This window comes from Cheilinus undulatus, linkage group 21 (assembly GCF_018320785.1).
Source record: "Cheilinus undulatus linkage group 21, ASM1832078v1, whole genome shotgun sequence".
In the NCBI taxonomy this organism is placed as follows: Eukaryota; Metazoa; Chordata; class Actinopteri; order Labriformes; family Labridae; genus Cheilinus; species Cheilinus undulatus.
The window spans coordinates 15,295,110-15,312,583 of record NC_054885.1 but is presented as its reverse complement, the minus strand read 5'-3'; the positions used below and the strand labels follow the sequence as shown (position 1 = coordinate 15,312,583).

At 38.4% G+C, this 17,474-nt stretch overlaps 2 protein-coding genes across 3 annotated transcripts; one reads left to right on the top strand and one right to left on the bottom strand.

The window, feature by feature from the left end:
- Positions 1–1,437: 1,437 nt before the first annotated feature.
- Positions 1,438–9,375, bottom strand: cd2bp2 (CD2 (cytoplasmic tail) binding protein 2). Its single transcript, XM_041817344.1, has 7 exons — positions 9,278–9,375; positions 8,899–8,977; positions 5,772–5,901; positions 5,371–5,528; positions 4,700–5,291; positions 4,530–4,615; positions 1,438–1,707 (listed from the first exon to the last, which is right to left on the bottom strand). Exons 2-7 carry the CDS (start codon positions 8,971–8,973, stop codon positions 1,597–1,599), a joined length of 1,152 nt encoding a protein of 383 aa, XP_041673278.1. The 5' UTR covers positions 8,974–8,977; positions 9,278–9,375; the 3' UTR covers positions 1,438–1,596.
- On the top strand, positions 8,905–17,183 carry pheta2 (PH domain containing endocytic trafficking adaptor 2). 2 transcript variants are annotated; one of them, XM_041817345.1, is made up of 5 exons: positions 8,905–9,025; positions 12,250–12,351; positions 13,682–13,770; positions 13,859–14,162; positions 15,167–17,183. In XM_041817345.1, exons 3-5 carry the CDS (start codon positions 13,690–13,692, stop codon positions 15,568–15,570), a joined length of 789 nt encoding a protein of 262 aa, XP_041673279.1. In that variant the 5' UTR covers positions 8,905–9,025; positions 12,250–12,351; positions 13,682–13,689; the 3' UTR covers positions 15,571–17,183. The 2 variants fall into 2 exon arrangements, with proteins under 2 accessions (XP_041673279.1, XP_041673280.1); XM_041817346.1 differs by lacking the exons at positions 8,905–9,025; positions 12,250–12,351 and having other exon boundaries at positions 13,444–13,770.
- Positions 17,184–17,474: the final 291 nt, after the last annotated feature.

Here is a 17,474-nt window from a genome sequence, read left to right as displayed (position 1 = left end):
CGAGTTCACATTCCGATCAGAAAGCTCGGTTGAAATCTGTCCAATCAGAGAGTATTATGAGGCATCGTAATGAAGGGCAGCCAATGGGAGAAGGCTAATGGCTCGTAAAATTACAGTCTTCTTTTATGTCCTCGGGTGACCTAGTACTGCAATAGACCTCATTTTACTAAGCGGGAGCGCTGAAATGGCAATGTATTTGAAAAAAATAATATGGCACACATAATATGGCACATAGAAAATTTAATACATATTTTTTTGTCCCAAAACTGCATGATTTCAAATAAACGATTTTCTTTTCAGTGGTAAATGTAACGATTTTCTGCACTCACTATCCCATGAAACAATATTGGATGATCGAAGTTAAGTTGGTACACTGTACCCCAAAATAAATTCATATACAGGTGCAAATATTATGATGCAATTACTTTCCATAAAGTATAGTTGGATAAAACAGTGGTTAATTTGAAAATGATTATCTTTTGGTGAAGTAAAGGTGACATGGATTGTTTATGAATTTCTTGTCAATCATAATATAATGGATAGTATAAAGTTTCATGATAGTTAATTTTGCTAAAACCAGGGAGACAATGCTGCTTTATTGATTGCATCAATATAAGAAATAAACTATCTGTGGTTACTTAAACCAATGATTCTTGTCTGGCCGTGGGACCCACTACCACCTCCTCATGAGAAATTATAACTCAAATTCCGACAACTTTCATCCACTTCACCATCACTTTTTCTTTGGATCTCCAGAAATTAACAAAATATCATGTGAAAACCAGCCTTGTTCACCAAAGATAATGTAAATAAGTCAAGATCTCATGAAAACAACTAATATTTACTTATCAAGGGAAAGCTAAGTTAAATAAAATATATGGATGTATGTCTGTGTAGGGCCTCCATACGCTATAGACTTTTTGCCAGTTTTTCCTGGCACTCAGTTGTCACCCACTTTTTGGATCCTGACCCACTAGTTGAGAATCACTCCTTTAAAAATGAATTTCTGAAGATGTATCCTAGCATTTTTTTTCTTTTTTACATGTTATGATCCATCTCCCTAGGACAAAAAACAAAATCATAAAGTGTGACATTCAACATTAATATTTTTGAAAGCAGTGTTTGAATTTTAAAAATGTATTACCTTTAACAATTAACAGTACTCAGGTTTATCACATAAAATTAAAGACTGAGTACAAAGACATGCTATATGCAGACACATCTGCATCCATAAACCTGGTGGTGGCACTTTCCTTGCCACCTAGTCTGATTGCTCTGGCCTGCACAACTTGAAAAATCATTCATTCAATCATTCATATGGCATCATGTTGAAGCCAAACCAAACACCAAACGATCAAAGTTAAATTATTTAAATTATTAAATTCTTCAGGGAGTCTGAAATGAGTAAAAGCAAAAATATTTTACAACGACAACACATAAATGAGTTCTTTTTTATTTAAAAGCAATGTACAGAAAACAAAGCTCCAGTTAAAACTAAACATCCAACACCCTTTGACAGCCCTGGATGGAGAGATAAAAGGTCAAAACTTTATTGCTGAGAGTGTAAGTTGTGATTCGTTTGATGCTTGACATGAGTCATGTGTAGAGGTCAAAGTCTAGTCTCTTGGAGCTGTAGAACTGAGCTCCCTCCTGGTCCTTCCTCCTGCAGTAAACACCACTGCTAAAATAGCCTTGATCCACCCAATCCTGCAAAACAGACAATAAGAAGATTAAAACCCACCTGGAGAGATTTAGGTTAAAGGTAGAAGCAGCCGGTAGCCAAATAATCCAGGAAACAACATAATGAGATTTACTGATTCATACATACATACATTGGGCTGCATGAGAATAAAATATGGAACAGAATATGCACGAGTGTAGATGCTCCTGAAGTCTCGGTAAAACAACACATTTACAGTCAGTATTTCAAATATTAATATTCAAATGATCTGTCAACATGGTTGCTCCAAACCATCCCAGCACACAGCTGCCTGTAAACACCTGACAGCAGCTCTGACAGAGGGAGGAGGTGGCAGGGTTTTTTGGTCAGTGAGCGTATACGTCCACTTGGCTTCACTCATAAAGTTTGTGGGAACAAGCAGAAAAAAGGGTATCAATTTATGCAGTTTAACAAAATCACTCTTTAGTATTTAATGTAACTAGAAACCATTTTGATCCCAATATCCATGCATGTTTCCAGTTTTCTGTGATGAAAAAGTTTTACTGATGTCAAAACCCTGAAGTGAAAGCTTTGGCAGTTGAAACGTAGTGCCATGCCTCATCTTTATGTATTAAAAGATTTGGCTGTGCAGAGAGTGCTAACACAGAGCACCCTGATCTGTTTGGTTCAGCTTGTTCAGTTGGGAGAGTCTTGCTGCTTGATTATTAATCCCAAAGAGAGCTCATTTACAAAACAGAGCATTGGATCCAGACTAAAAATGTTGGTATGCAAAAACCTGAAGCTGAAGTGGGTGTAAAATAATTCAGATTCATTAACAGTGCAATATTTTCTTTAAAAAGAAACGAAAAAAAAATCTGTTAGATTCATCTTTGGCTGCAATCACAGCACTGAGTCTGTGTGGACAGGTCTCAGTCAGGCTTGCACATCTGGACACTGCAATTCTACTCCATTCTTCTTTTCAAAGCCGCTAACCCTCTATTGGATTGAGGTCTGAGCTTTGACCCGGCCATTCCAGTACAATCACCCTGTTGCCTTCAAACAATGTCTGTGTAGCTTTTGCTGTATGCTTCGGGTCCTTGTCTTGCTGGAAAAAAAATCTTCTCCCAAGCTGTAGTTCTCTTGCAGACTGAATAAGATTGCCATCCAGGATTGTCCTATATTTTGCCGTATTCATTTTACCCTCTACCTTTTTGAGCCTGCCAGAGTTGGCTGCTGAGGAGCATCCCCACAGCATGATGCTGCCACCACCGTGCTTCTCAGTGGGGATGGTTTGTTTGTGATTATGTGCAGTATGAGGTGCCCCCCAAAAAGATAGCGTCTTGTCTAATGGCCAGAGAGCAACATTTTGTTCTCATCAGATCAAAGACCATTCTTCCACTTGACCATGGAGTCTCCCACATGCCTTTTGGCAAACTTAAGTTGAGATTTAATATGAGTTTTATTCAACAGTGGTTTTCTTTCTGCCACTCTCCCATAAAGCTTTGACTGGTGAAGACAGCTGTATGGAACATAGCTGTCTTGGTGGCCTCTCTTACTGGTCTCCTTCTTGCATGGTCACTCAGTTTTTCAGGACTGTCTGATCTAGGCACATTTACACATGTGCCATAGTACTGCATTTAACTGAACTCTGAGGGATGTTTAGTGCCTTGGAAATTGTTTCGTATCCATCCCCTGACTTATACTTTTCAATAACATTTTCTCTGAGTTGCCTGGAGTGTTCTATTGTCTACATGATGTAATGGTAGCCAGGAGTACTAATTAACCAGTGACTGGACCATCTAGACACAGGTGTCATTATATTACAATCACTTAAGACTTATTTACTGCACTCAGGTGATCCCAGTTTCACTAACTGAGCTGTCAGCTCAACATTCCTGCCCATTAAAGGGAAGGTTTATTTCGCCACTGTAATGGGGCTAAATACCGTTAGTGCTGTACTCATGGTGATTAACACTGATCTTTACTATAATAGGGTATAGTCTGTATTATAATATTAATAATTAATGCTAGTCTATTATAGATCCCAACAGAGAGTATGGTCTAGACCTGCCCTCTTTGCAAATAGTCTTGAGATAGCTTCGGTTAAAAATTGGTACTATAAAAACAATGATTGATTGATTAATTGTGAGACTACTAACAACAATTTGCTGGACCTCTGTTGAATTAGGTCAGTCACTTAAAAGGGGGTGAATATTTATGAAATCACTTATTTTACCTAACATATTTTTATTGATTGACATTATTGTAAAATATCTGGTTTCACTTTGGCATCAAAGAGGTTTTCTGTGTGAAACGTTTTGTCAAAAAAGCCAAACTGTATAGATCATGACTGATTAAAAAATCAATTAAAGGGTACAACATTCAAAGGGGCGAATACTATATATAGTATATACATTATATATTTAGTATATATATATAGGACTATATGAACTTTCATCACCTGGGTTTCTTAAATGATCACATAATTTCAGTTTATCAGTATTTCATGACCAAGGTGTGCTGAGAGACAGGAAGGCAGATAGTTTCGCCGATTTCCCCCTGCCTCTAAAACGCATGCTTTCTGCTTTTGCTCCATGATACATTTTATTTTGGCACTGAGATTTAAACATCTTTTCGTTTCTGAAAGCTTTTAATGGGTGTGTAACATTAACATTGTATTTCAGTGGGTGTGTTGTTACCATAGGCAGTATGGTTTATCAAAGCTATTTCAAAATTCAATGTCTCAGAAGGTGCATGAGCCTGCTGCTACTCAAGCATATCCTGCATTTTACTCATAAGACAAACTTGTGAACATCTGTTGATAAACGAGGACCCTAGTTTTCAACCACATTTTGGGGAAAGATATTACCTGCATCTGTTGACTTGTGAAGGGGCCATAAACTTCTGAATTGTCCTCATTTTCCCATCTGTACTCCCACATCACCTCATCACTCACTGAGAAGGAGACAAAACTTGATTAAACAAAACGAGGTCATTTGTGATATTGAAGAGAAAGGTTTCCATGTAGTGCTTAATAACCTCTATTTTCTTCTTCCTCCTGCTTTTTGTCTGACTTTCCACTGTGTGCTTCATCAAATTTATCTGCAAACATGTCAAGTTCGTCACCGTCTTCATCGTCATCATCTCCACCTTCTTTGTGCCCCACAGCTGGCCGCTTGCTACTCATGCTCTTCATCAAATAAACCAGTTTTTCATAAGTCTGCTGATAGATCTCAAACATCCCAGACCCGACCAATCTGTCAGCTAGAGCTGTGAGCCTGTCGAGCTTCTCTGTGTCCCTCTTCGTCTCCTCTGTGGGTTCGCTCTCCTCCCTCAGCTTCCCCTTCTTCCGTCCTTTAAGGCCTCCAAGTCGACGGAGAGCTGCTGCGACTGTCTCCCCAGGTTGCATCAGTTCTATCATAGCTTCAGTGAGCTGGTGCTGGGTGTACGATGCCAGCGGGTCCACTGGAGGCTCTTTCTCCTCCTCTTCCTCCTCTTCATCTCCTGAGTCTGCCTGCTGCTCTTCTCTCTGTTTCTCCTCCTCAGCCTCATCTTCATCACCAGCTCTGCGGGTCCGTTTGGCTCCAAGGCCTTTCTTCTTTCGTTTGAAAGGCTGTTCTTTTACTCTCACCTGGGAGAAGTAACACATGTTAATGCAAACTGTTTAAAAAGTTCTCAAACATGAATTTAAGTCCTTAAAGTGCAATTACCCAATCTATGTTGTCGAGCCAGTTGTCTCTTATTTGTTCTTCTTTTTTGATGAAGTAGTTTCCCTCTGAATCAAAGTGTCCCTCCTGCATTTCCTCCTCCAGATTGAACGGTGTAATAGAAACTCCCTCGTCAAAGTCGATTGTCGCTCCCTCTTGGCCTGAAAACATAGTGAAATATTCACAGACATTTAATTGGGAAAAATACCATCTTGCTAGGACTTAGGGAGTTTTTGTTCAGAGTTTGCTTACTTATCACATTTAAAATTTATTGCAGAGAAAAGCTTAAGGGACTTCTTTAGAAGATGCAAATGTGACCAAAAAAAACAAATCATATGGCACATTAGAGAGAGCAAGACCATCTTTCACATATTCGCTAGAACTGAAATTATTAACAAACATACCTTCCACATCATCACTAGCAAGGATATCATATTTGCTGCTCTTTGTGTCATCCCCTTCATCTTCTTCGTCACTATCCAAGGAGTGCTTGCCTTTAAACCTGGAGCCTGGTCCACTCACAGCCTCGAAGCTCTAGTTTGAAAGATAATGCGAAAAAATAGCATGAATAATGTAAGAGCTATATGTCTGGAAGAAAAAGATCCATATAAAGCTAAAAGTATATTAAACATAAACAAATTGGTACAGATTAACCATGGGAATGTGGTTTATGAGGGCAAAAGAAGTCCACTGTCTGTGCAAAAGTTCTGCGGCCCTAATGTTTGATTTAAAAAAAAAAACTATCAAGCAAACAAGGCATGGTTAATGCCCCACCTGCACTGGTAAAAAAAAAAAAAATAAAAACTGACAGTATAAATAAACAAATGTGATGTGCATGCTGGTTTTCTTCCAACTTGGCTGTCAACGGACACGTAGTGTTGCCCGACTTCAGAACCTAAACAAAATTACTAGGTATGCAACAACTTAATAGGCTAAATAATTATCCAAGAAAGTATCAAAACTCTTACCCAAATACAGAAAAATAATCAAACAATTCTACTCAAAATAGTTAACTAAATATACAGCTAATTAGGGACACAAAATATCATCTCCTTGGGTTCAGTATCATCAGATGATAGTGCCAAAAGAGATTCTGTACAAACGATACAAGTTTCCCCTCATAAATGCATATCCAGTTCTTAACTTTGAAAAGGTGAAATGGTCTCAAATGCTGGGGCAACAAGTCTTGGTGTGCCATGGGAATTTGTACAACCATTCATTATTACTACAACTATACAACTACTTAAGTTACTCTTACTTGTTTTAAGAGGCTGGTTTTTATTGGGCCTTGAGATTTTGGCTTGATCTTAGGTGTGGGCAAAAGAGGTTGAAGTAGATAATTTGGGCACAACTTCACCAACCGCAAAGGTGCATGGAGGATGAAGTCTTCATGACCTTGATGAAGTCTCCAAGCCGAAATGTGTTGAACGAATAAAGTTGTTCTCTGATCTACAAATGTTGCTGGTGATTTCTGTTTTCAAATAAAAAGGTTGAAACCACAGCTCTGGATTTTCAAAACATGAGAGGCGCCAATTAGGCACATGAGGAGTGGTGCTCACACTGGCAGACTTAGCATCCAAATCGAAATTATAACTGAGCCATGATGCAGCTGTTACATGGCCATCACACACCCAGTCAGAACTGGGTATTGAATCTGAACAACAGCTTATTAAGTTTTTGCATTTGAGGAGAATATGTTGTTTTTATTTCAAGCACTCTACCATGGACCCACCATGCAAATCTGTTGTTTATTTAGGAGAATCAGTTTTAATTTGAAAGTATAAGCTCCATAAAATTGGGAAACATTAAAATACTAGAATGGCACGCCTAAGCAGTGCCACCGAGGAACTCATGCTCCCATTGATTACTATGGTGTTCAAAATTTCGAAGTCCGACAAAAACTGAACAGGTGTGCGAATCACCACCAAAATCTAATCGATTCTTCCCTGTCACTATCCCAACATTCCCTGAAAGTTTGGTGAAGATCTGATTTTCTGTTCTTGAGTTATCTTGTACACATACGAACAAAAAAAGAAACGAGCAAACAAAGATACAGAACCCTTTACATAACAACCTGCTGATTTCATCGGCGCGGGTAAAAATGCTAATTCTGGTACAGGAGAGACCTTGTATCGAAAGAAAAGCTGTGCATCTGTCTTGTTATCAATTGGAATGGGTTTGGTATATCATGCATCTCTGCAACTAAACACAAACAACAAATTTCACAAAAGTTACATTATTTCACAGGGTAGAAAGTTACAGAACCAGCTATTCAATTGTAGTCCCCGGGGCCAGGTCAGGCCCTCAAGGTCAATTTATTACCCACTGAGCAGACTACTGATGCTTAAAAAAATCCACACAAGTTTTTATTTAATTTAAACAGGTGTTTCTTATATTTCTATGATCTATCTTCTGTCAAACTTGTCTGCAGTTTGTTTGTACCCCTTCATGATGTCACAGTTATCCCTGTACTTTTCCTCTCAACCATCTCAATGGTTGTCACCAGTAGTCACGGTTGTGCTAGCATGCAAACCAGTAAGCCAGACAAAATGTCTTTTTTGACTTAAAAACATCAATTTGAATCATAGGACAGTTTAACAGTGAATGTTTAGGCCTGTATTCTTACTCTGCAATAAATGCATACACTGTAGGTGTGCTAAGCTTACAACTAAGGAAGGCTTTCTAAGACAACCCCTCCCAACTTGATACCACATGTCCATCTGGATACAGTGTTTGCCATAAGAACATTTTGGGGGTGGATTTTGGGGCCATAAGCAAAGATGTCACAACGTTTTCAGACTTGTACAGAACAAGAAAGAGAAAAGTCAGTATCGGCACTAGTGGCATAGATTTTAGGCAAAAGGAAAAAGCCATGAACAGACACTGAAACTATGAAAGCCCAATTATGTTAATTGATGAGACTATGAAAGGTGTGAAGGCTTGATGATTGTAGCTATGAGAATTATTACACATATGTCATGCTTTGTCTATCAGGCCCTTCATTTGGGATAGTTTTTTCATGGCCTTGCCCCAATCCATACTAACTGAATACCCCTGTTATAGAGGTATCACAATTATCTTTATAAATGGCGACTTAATTCCTGGTCCTCATTGCAATAGCAACTATGTTGCTTTATATCGGTCTATATATTCTTGCAAAAAGACGCATATCTTGACAGGAAAGTCTATTACTGCATTTTTACATCAACGTTGACAGGAAAGAAGCGATCTTTCTTTTTCAAAGGGTGCAACACAAAGGTTAAACACGAATATTTACTTCCTTATCCACTAATACACTGACATTTTAATTATGCAGAGCTGCAGGGTTTTCGTAGAAATGGTCCTCCCTGGAGTCACTATACTACATCGGTGATATTGTATCGTGTATGGTATTATTTGACCTGCCAACTTCTACATTAGTCCGGGTTTTGGGCTGTGTAAGGTACGTGTTGAGTGGCACTATGTGTGAATTTTTTAATGTTAGATAATGTGATTTATTTTTAAGCAATGACGTGAACAGGACTGTGCTACCTTTTTGTTTGGGAGGTCGTCATCCAGGTCGAACTCCCCGTTCCCGTCCTCAAATGTTACTTTCCTCTTCGGCATGGTGCTGCGGAAGGTACGACAGGGTATATTTTACCACACAAACGCAGCCGTGGTGAGTAACATACTCCTTTTGCACGCTCAATGAGCAAATTATTGAGACGTTGAAAACACGCGCGTTTAAGCGAGTCATGTTAGCTTCGTTGCTAAAATAATTAGCAACATCAGTTCATGCAAAACAAGCATTTAGCACAGGCTCAGAGGAAATATTCAGTTATCTTAAGTGATATAACCTGTGTGTTCTGTTGGTGTTAATATACATAAATGTTGCTTTACATGTGAATTTAAGCATAAAATGTGGCCAAACCTGACGAAAGTAATTCAAGCGACGTTAGAGTACGTTCTTCGTTGGTGCTCTTCTTCATTTTCATGTTGTGTACAGTGGTTGGTAAACATGACGCGCTGCGTTACCGCCACCACCTGGGCAGGATGACCCATTACATTAAATGGAGAGTCCAACAGTATTAGGGAGAGCCCAACATAATAAATGTTTACGGGGTTTACGTCAGAAATCGTGCTATAAGTTAATGAAAAAAATCGGTTTGATAGTCAGGGGCGGTTTTAGTCATTTGAAGGCCTCAGGCAGAGACCAGTATGATACCCTTTCTACATTCAGGTAAAAGCATTCATAGAGAGTGAACAAAATATTTGGAATCATAGCATTTCAGTCAACAAAGCCTGAAAACTGTAGGACAAACGGAAATAAGATATACAAAATCCTACTAATAAACATTTCTATCTAGATCATGTAAACTATAACCCCAATTCCAAAAAAGTTGGTAAGCTGTGTAAAATATGATTTACAGATAACAGAATGCAATGATTGTCAAATTTCTAAAAACCCATATTTCATTCATCTATATTCAATAGAATATGAACAACACATAAGATGTTGAAACTGGAACATTTCACCATTTCATGAAAACATTAGCTCATGTTGAATTTGATGGCAGCAGCACATTTCAAAAAAGTAGGAACAGTGCCATGTTTACCATTGTGTAGCATCCCCTCTTCTTTTAACAACAGTCTCTATAGTCTACAACAGACTCTTCTATTGTGAAGCCATGCTGTTGTGATGGATGCAGTATGTGGTTTAGCATTGTCTTGCTGAAATTTGCAGGGCCTTACCTGAACAAGGTGATAGATATTTAGATTTATTGCTCTAAAACCTATATACTTGTCAGCATTAATAGTGCCTTCCCAGATGTGTAAGCTGCCTAAGCCATTGGCACTAATGCAACCCCATACCATCAAAGATACAGGCTTCTGAACTGTGTGCTAGAAACACGCTGAATGGACCCTCTCCTTTTTAGTCCACGGGACATGGCCTCTGTGGTTTCCAAAAATGATTCCAAATTTTATTAATCTGACCACAGAACAGTTTTCCATTTTGCCTCAGTCCATTTTTAAATGAGCTTGGTCCAGAGAAGACGGCAGCGTTTCTTCTCTGAATGATACAGCTTTAGCTTGCATTTGTGGATGGCACGGCCAACTGTGATGACAGACAGTGATTTCCAGAGATGTTTCTGAGTCCATGCCATGATTTCCAGTACAGAATCATGTCTGTTTTAGCTATATGCGGTGCTGCCTGAAGATCTAAGGCATCCAATATTGACCTTTGGCCTCATCCTTTGCACACAGACATTTCTCCAGATTCCCTCAATCTTTTGATATTACACACTGTCTGTGGTGAGAATATTAACAGTCTTCACAATTTTACATTAAATTTTTTTACATCTTTTTTTCTGAAATTGTTCCTCAGTTTTTACAGTTTTTGCAGATTCGTGAGCCTCTGCCCATCTTTACTTCTAAGGGACCCAGCCACTCTAAAATGCTCCTTTTATACCCAGTCATGTTACCAAATAATCAAATTACTTGAGAAATGCTCCCTCCAGCTATTTCATCCTTACCACTTACTTTTCCAGCCTTTTGTAGCACTGTCTCTACTATTTTTAGATATGTTTTGCTGCCATCAAATTCAAAATGATAAAATAATTTTCATGAAATGGTAAAATGTCTCAGTTTCAACAGCTGATATGTTGTTCTTGTTTTATTGTTATGAAATTTGACAGTCACTGCATTCTGTTTATGATTACTTCTTACACAGGGCCCAAATGTTTGGCATTTTAGGTTGTAGTTTCACAAATCTCTTGGCAAGGTGTCACTTATAAAACATGTATGTGTTCATTGTTCATTCTTTTGCTAAAAATCATAAATTATTATTTATTTAGAGATGTAACTCTCTTTCATTTGCTTGATAAGTGGCTTTTGGGGGGTTGGTAGGACCTTTCTGTTTGGGGCCTCAGGTCCTGCTCAGAGACTTTTTTTGGTAATCAACCTATATTTTGATGCACTTTTTTCATTTTTTGACCTCCAGTTACATTCCAAATACAGACATTTATTACAGGAAGTAAATTTAGACATACTGTATACCTCATTATTGATACACATCTATAACAATTTTATCTTGAGGCCCCTTGGAGCGCCAGGCCCCAGACAATTGCCTACCTTTGCCTAGTGGTAAAACTGCCTGCTGTGGTAGGCTCAGGAAAAGAAGAGGAATGTTTAAAGTGAAACTCTTGGCATTATTAAGTTTGATCCAAACTGAAGACAGTGTACTGGCCTCACATTATATGAAGCCCTGTCAATCTGTTCAGCTCAAACTCTTCTTGAGTTGAAATTCTTAAAGGTCCACAGGGATTCAGAGGATAAATGCCAGTCAAAAATAGTGCAACATCAAAGGAATTGCATACTGAGGAGGTTATATTTATTTGTCTTCACATCATAGAGAGTTATGTATGTTAAAACAGACAGAGAAAATATTCTTAAATACCCCACACATCATGACTTATTTTCACTGAAAAAAGCTGCAAACCTAATCTACCTAAAGGCATTATATCTACAGATTAGACTGAGACAAAAAATACCTACATTTTTAAAAAGTAACACAGAAGCAGAAGTGAGAAAGCTGAGGCAAATGCATCAACCTCCACTTCAACATCCAGCATCTCACTTCCAGGTAGCAGCTCTCCTCAGGCAGGTTAGACACTTTCCACTGCTGGTCGATCTAGCCGCGTAGGGTAGACTTGAGCGTAAGGGAGAGAGAATATAATGTGTCAGTATTTTGTTACCAGGAAGTGGGTCGAGTTATTTATATTTCAACACTCGTCCTCTTGTACCCGTGGGAGAACCAGTGTTAGTAACCTGAAACTATAGATTCAAACATTGTCTGGTTTTGGATGTAACGAAGTGATGGAGAACAACTGTCTTTACGTTTAGGAACGATAAAGAGAAGAAGAAAAATCTGACTGTTAATGTAAATAATGAAAAGACTGTGTGGGAGAGTGAAGTGACCCTGTGGGGCATTCAGCATCGGCAGAGGTAAGTCTGAGTCACTGTTTTCTATTCTGTCACTATTGTCTGAGGCAAAATACAGCAACTAAAACAACATCTATCTATCTATCTATCTATCTATCTATCTATCTATCTATCTATCTATCTATCTTACAGTGGTTAATATTTTCCTCATTGATTTTGATTAAAACAGATCAAAACAATAACTGAATGTGTTTAGGTATACCTGATGCAGGTAAAAGTATGGCTATCAAGTGAAAAAAACATTTTTAGTTTGTTTTACTTAAGGAAAAATTTGACAGTTTAATTTTAAAAAAAGTTTATTTTGCACAGCTAAAGTTCAATAGGGTACCTCCAGTATAAGTTATATATATTTTTAAAATTACCCTGTTGCCACTTTACGCCAATTTTGTCACATTTTTTAACCACCAATTTTAGCACATTTTTGTCATTTAAAACCTATTTTGGTCAGTTTTAAACTCTTTCCACCACTTTTTTCTGCCTGTTTTTGCAACTTCTTAACCAATTTTTGCCACTTAAGCTTAATGTTGCCTCTGTTGACCCATTACTGCCACTATTAAACCCTTTTTACACCCAATGTTTTCCCATTTTGACCACATTTCACCATTTGATGTGCCCAATTTTGGTAGTTCAACCAATTTCTGTCAACATCTGCCTATTTTTTCTTCCTCAGTTAACCCTTTTTTGCCATTTATATAGATTTTCCATCCCATTTCACCAAATTTCCACCCATTTTTGCCCATTTGAAGCAATTCAGCCTCTTTTGAACTCCCTTTTATGATTATTTATTTCCATTCTTGCCACTTTTACCCATTTTTGCCACTTATAACCCATTTCTGCTACTTTAAAATCCATTTCACCGCCCTTTCACATTTTTTTCTCATTATCAACCAATTTTAGCCATTTCTAACCTATTTTAATCTTTTTGTTTTAACAAAAGGGATTTACATTTTTAAGAGACCCCCCCCCACACACACACACACACTTATGATATTCTTAGTTGTGCATGGCTGGCTTCAACCATCTTCCAGTACAGTGAGGTCCCCAGTCCCTGGCACTTTTATTTTGGAGGTCGCAGGCTGAGAAGGTTGAGAACACCTGCCCTAAAGGTAGCCGATAATTAGCTTGAATTTTACACTGTGTTCGAAATTGTTATGTAGATACGATTCCAATTAAACAAACTTTTAATCTTTAGTTGTTCAATTAAAGTTTTCAATCGTTCTGTCTCTCCTGTCAGTTTACATCACAGATATTAATCTCAGACAGGTCTGGTCATTGGTTTGCCAGGTGAGCCTTTTTTAAATACATGTTTCTAAAAGCCTTTTCTCCTCTGTAGGTGTTGGGATGAAGCTCCATGAGAAGATTTTGACACATTACCTCTCATGCACCTCTCCTGTAGATAAAGAGGGCTACCTCTATAAAAAGGTTTGGATAGAGATACACTACATCAAATAACATCTGCATACACATATTTCATATTAATCCTGCTTTTCTTTGACGTGTTTTCCCATAGAAAGAGAGAACTGCGACCTACCACCGGCGCTGGTTTGTGCTGAAGGCTAACCTGCTTTTCTATCAGGAGCGGCCGGCTGACAGACACCTTCTGGGAGTCATCGTCCTGGAGGGGTGCTCAGTGAGGCGCTCAGAGTCTGAGGGACAGTTTGCCTTTTCCCTGGTGTTTGAAGGGCCCGGTCTGAGAACCTACAGATTTTCTGCAGGGGATCATCAGACTGTGGAGAGCTGGGTGAAAGCTTTGCTCTCGGCCAGTCACTGTTACCTCTCGCTGCTGCTGAGAGACCTGCAGGGGCAGTATGAAGGTGAGATATGTTACTGTTAATAAACACTGAGGGTTATGAGGCTTTGGTGTGTCTTTATTGATTAGTTCAAGCTCTTTTGAGGAGTGTATAGTAAATTATGAAACAGATTTTAATCAATACTGAAGCTACAGAGGTAAAAAGACTATAATCGTTAAAAAATTGCATGTTGCAGAAACAGCCTGATCAAACTCATTCTACAGTTACTGCCAAAAGCACATGACAACAGGGGAGGGTTTGGATGTAGATGGAATGATTAATTGAAAGCTTTGCCTTTCAGCTCAGCTGAGTCTGTTATACTATATTAATGCTGCTCTAATCTATCTAAAAAATATCTTCATTTTGCTCTAACTGTGAACAAGACTCAGAGATACTTGAGCCCCTCCTCTTGAGAAAAAGACTCACTTCCCACCCCCAGGGGGCAAGCCTTCATTTTCCGGGAGAGATCCTTGGTCTCGGTCTTGGAGGTTCTAACTCTGACCCCAATCGCTTCACACTTGGCTGGAAATCCTCTGAGCTCCTGTCCATGAAAATCACAGACAGTGCATGACAATGCACACACCAGAACCATGCCAAGGATGCACACACAGCTCTCTTTGATCTTACAGGGAACTAATGGCTAGTATGGAACGCCATACTACCAAAATATTCCCTACATGACCTCCTGAAGGGCATGGATGCTCATACAAGTCCAACAAAACAAACGCTATATGGATTAGCAAACTCATATGCTGTGATATGAAGGAGTTCTGGAGCTTTTTGATTGGTTTGATCTTTGCTGGGTTCCCAGTCCCCAGGGTTTTAGTTGATCTGGCTCTATTTTGATGCTATTTTATGCTTTCTGGTCTCTGAATTTAAACTTAAATTATACATCCTAATAATAAAAAAGTAAATGTGTGTTTCAGATTTGATGTCCCTTAAAGCCCAAAGCCATTTGTCTAATGTTATAACCACCTGTGAGGATGATTAAGCTAAGATTGTGTTGTTTTCTTGTTTTCTACCCACAGAGGCTAAACAGACACACATCTCTGGTGAATCCCACCACAGCTCCTCCATCAGCGGACTTAAACAGTCCCAGTTGTTCCTCCCTGCACAGGGCTCGACAGCGGTGGTCAGAGAAAGCAGAAGCTTCAGTGCTGGCACTGTTTTGAATGCTTCTTCAGGACCTTCTAAAGTGGTCGCTAGAAAGTCCCCTAAACTTTGGCACAGAAGAAACGCACACGTCACACCAATCAACGGGCCGGCACCTTTGTACGGGGAATGGCCTTTGGTGGGCTTCGACCCTCTTGAGGACTTCAGCAGGCTTCATGATTATTACGGGCAGGAGGTGAAGAGAGCAAGGGAGGAGTGGCTGAGGAGTCGACGAGCAGAAGAGGAGCGCAGGGATGGAGATCTCATCGACCTGGGGTAAAGGAAAAAAAACAAAAGGCAGTACAGAGACAGTTAAAGAGGAAGTGTGAAGAAGCGGTTCATGTGAGTTAAAAAGGAACTGAACCTGACGTCTTTCTAATTATTCAGTCACTATGAGAACATATTCACACCTACTTATCTGTAAATGTGCTAAATGTTTCAAATGTGTTTCTGAATCAGAGAGCTGTAATTTCCTGAGCCAAGGTGGCCTTAAAGTGTCCATGGGATGGGATAGGATGTAAATCTACCTTTTAGACATGAAACAGTACTCTGTATGGCCTTTTCACAGCCTTTAATGAATGTAACTACAAATAAGATCAATGCATAATTTATCTTAATTTAATCATTTGTCCAAGTAAGCTGTGATGATGTTTAAGAGAGGTGGCATGCACAAAACCCTGAGACTAAAGCAGCTAAATGGAATCAAGCCATAATTTATTTATTTATGTGCACTTTCTCTTGCAAAATGTCTTCCAAGAAGTCAAGTTTTCCTTGCTTTTTCTTGTTTACTCATTTAATTTCAATGCACAAATGTGTCTCAGTGAAACTAAAATTTCATATGTGGCATGAAAGGAAATATTGAACAGTATTAGGTAAGAATGTTTGCATTTGCTTTTTTCATCTTAAAGCTCCTGTGAGGAATTTTAAGGTTTATACTGGGACAAAGTAGTACCTCTTATCTTTCAGCTGACAATATCATGCACGTATCTGTTGTGTTTCTTTAAAAAAAGCACATTTTAGCCACAAAAGAACAGGCTGTTTTGCAGCTAAATTGTTGCATCTGGCACCAAGATAAATGAATAACAACACATAGAAATCAATAAAAACCATGTAACTGATGGTCTTTTTTGCTTTTGCAGGTTGTTTAGAGGAGCCAGTACTTATTTCATTCAAAAAAAAATTCTCACAGGACCTTTTAAATTGAATCCTATGCACTTGCTTTGCATTGACATGAACACAGTTCCAGTGCAGTTGTGTATTCACATGTGCAATTATCAATCTCAGCTATGTATTATAAAACAGTGGTTCTCAACTGGTGGGTCAAGCCTCAAAAGTGTGACACAACACTGAATTCAGTGGGTTGGTGGGTCAAATGTATGCCTGGAAAATCTATCTAGCGCCTTTGGGAAAAATTCAGTTGCAATTCAGATTGTTTTACAGGAGAGAGAAAAAATGATTTGCAAAAAGGTAGAATTTTAAAAGGATTATTAATCTACATGACACCAATATGAAGTTTATATAATACCATTCAATTATTAAAAAAGAAACTGTGAAGAAATACATTTATGAATTGATAAAAACTAGAACATGATAAAAACCTATACATTTAATAGATCAATGATAAAAAAAATACTAAAAGAAATCTAAAATGATTAAGTGTCAAAAATGTGATATAAATAATTAACAGTCACAACGATAAATACATATGGGCACTAAAAACTCTACAATAGACATTAAAATGTGAATTCAAAATAAGACTAGAACAATGATAGTGATATAAATAATTTAATAAAATTATAAAGCACCCCATAAAGCCAGACTCAGTCTGGGAGATTTTGCTGATTAAGTTTTAAACAGTGGTGGAAAGTAACTAATTACATTTACTCAAATTACTTGAACTGAGTGGTACTTGTACTTCTCTGAGTACATTTTGAAATTAATACTTTTACCAGAGTGGCCGTACCTTTACTTGAGTACAGTACTCTTATACTTTCTCCACCTCTGTTGACACAGGGACACAAAGAGAGAATGATTCCACATTACATCCCAGAAATGTTGTTGTACACAGTAAAAACTGAGTGAAGTTATCCACTGAGTTAGGGTTGACAGTTGACTCTCTGGTTCTTGCCAGAGGAGACCCACCTCGACACAGATTTTCCAGCGTTACACTTTTAATGTGTTAAA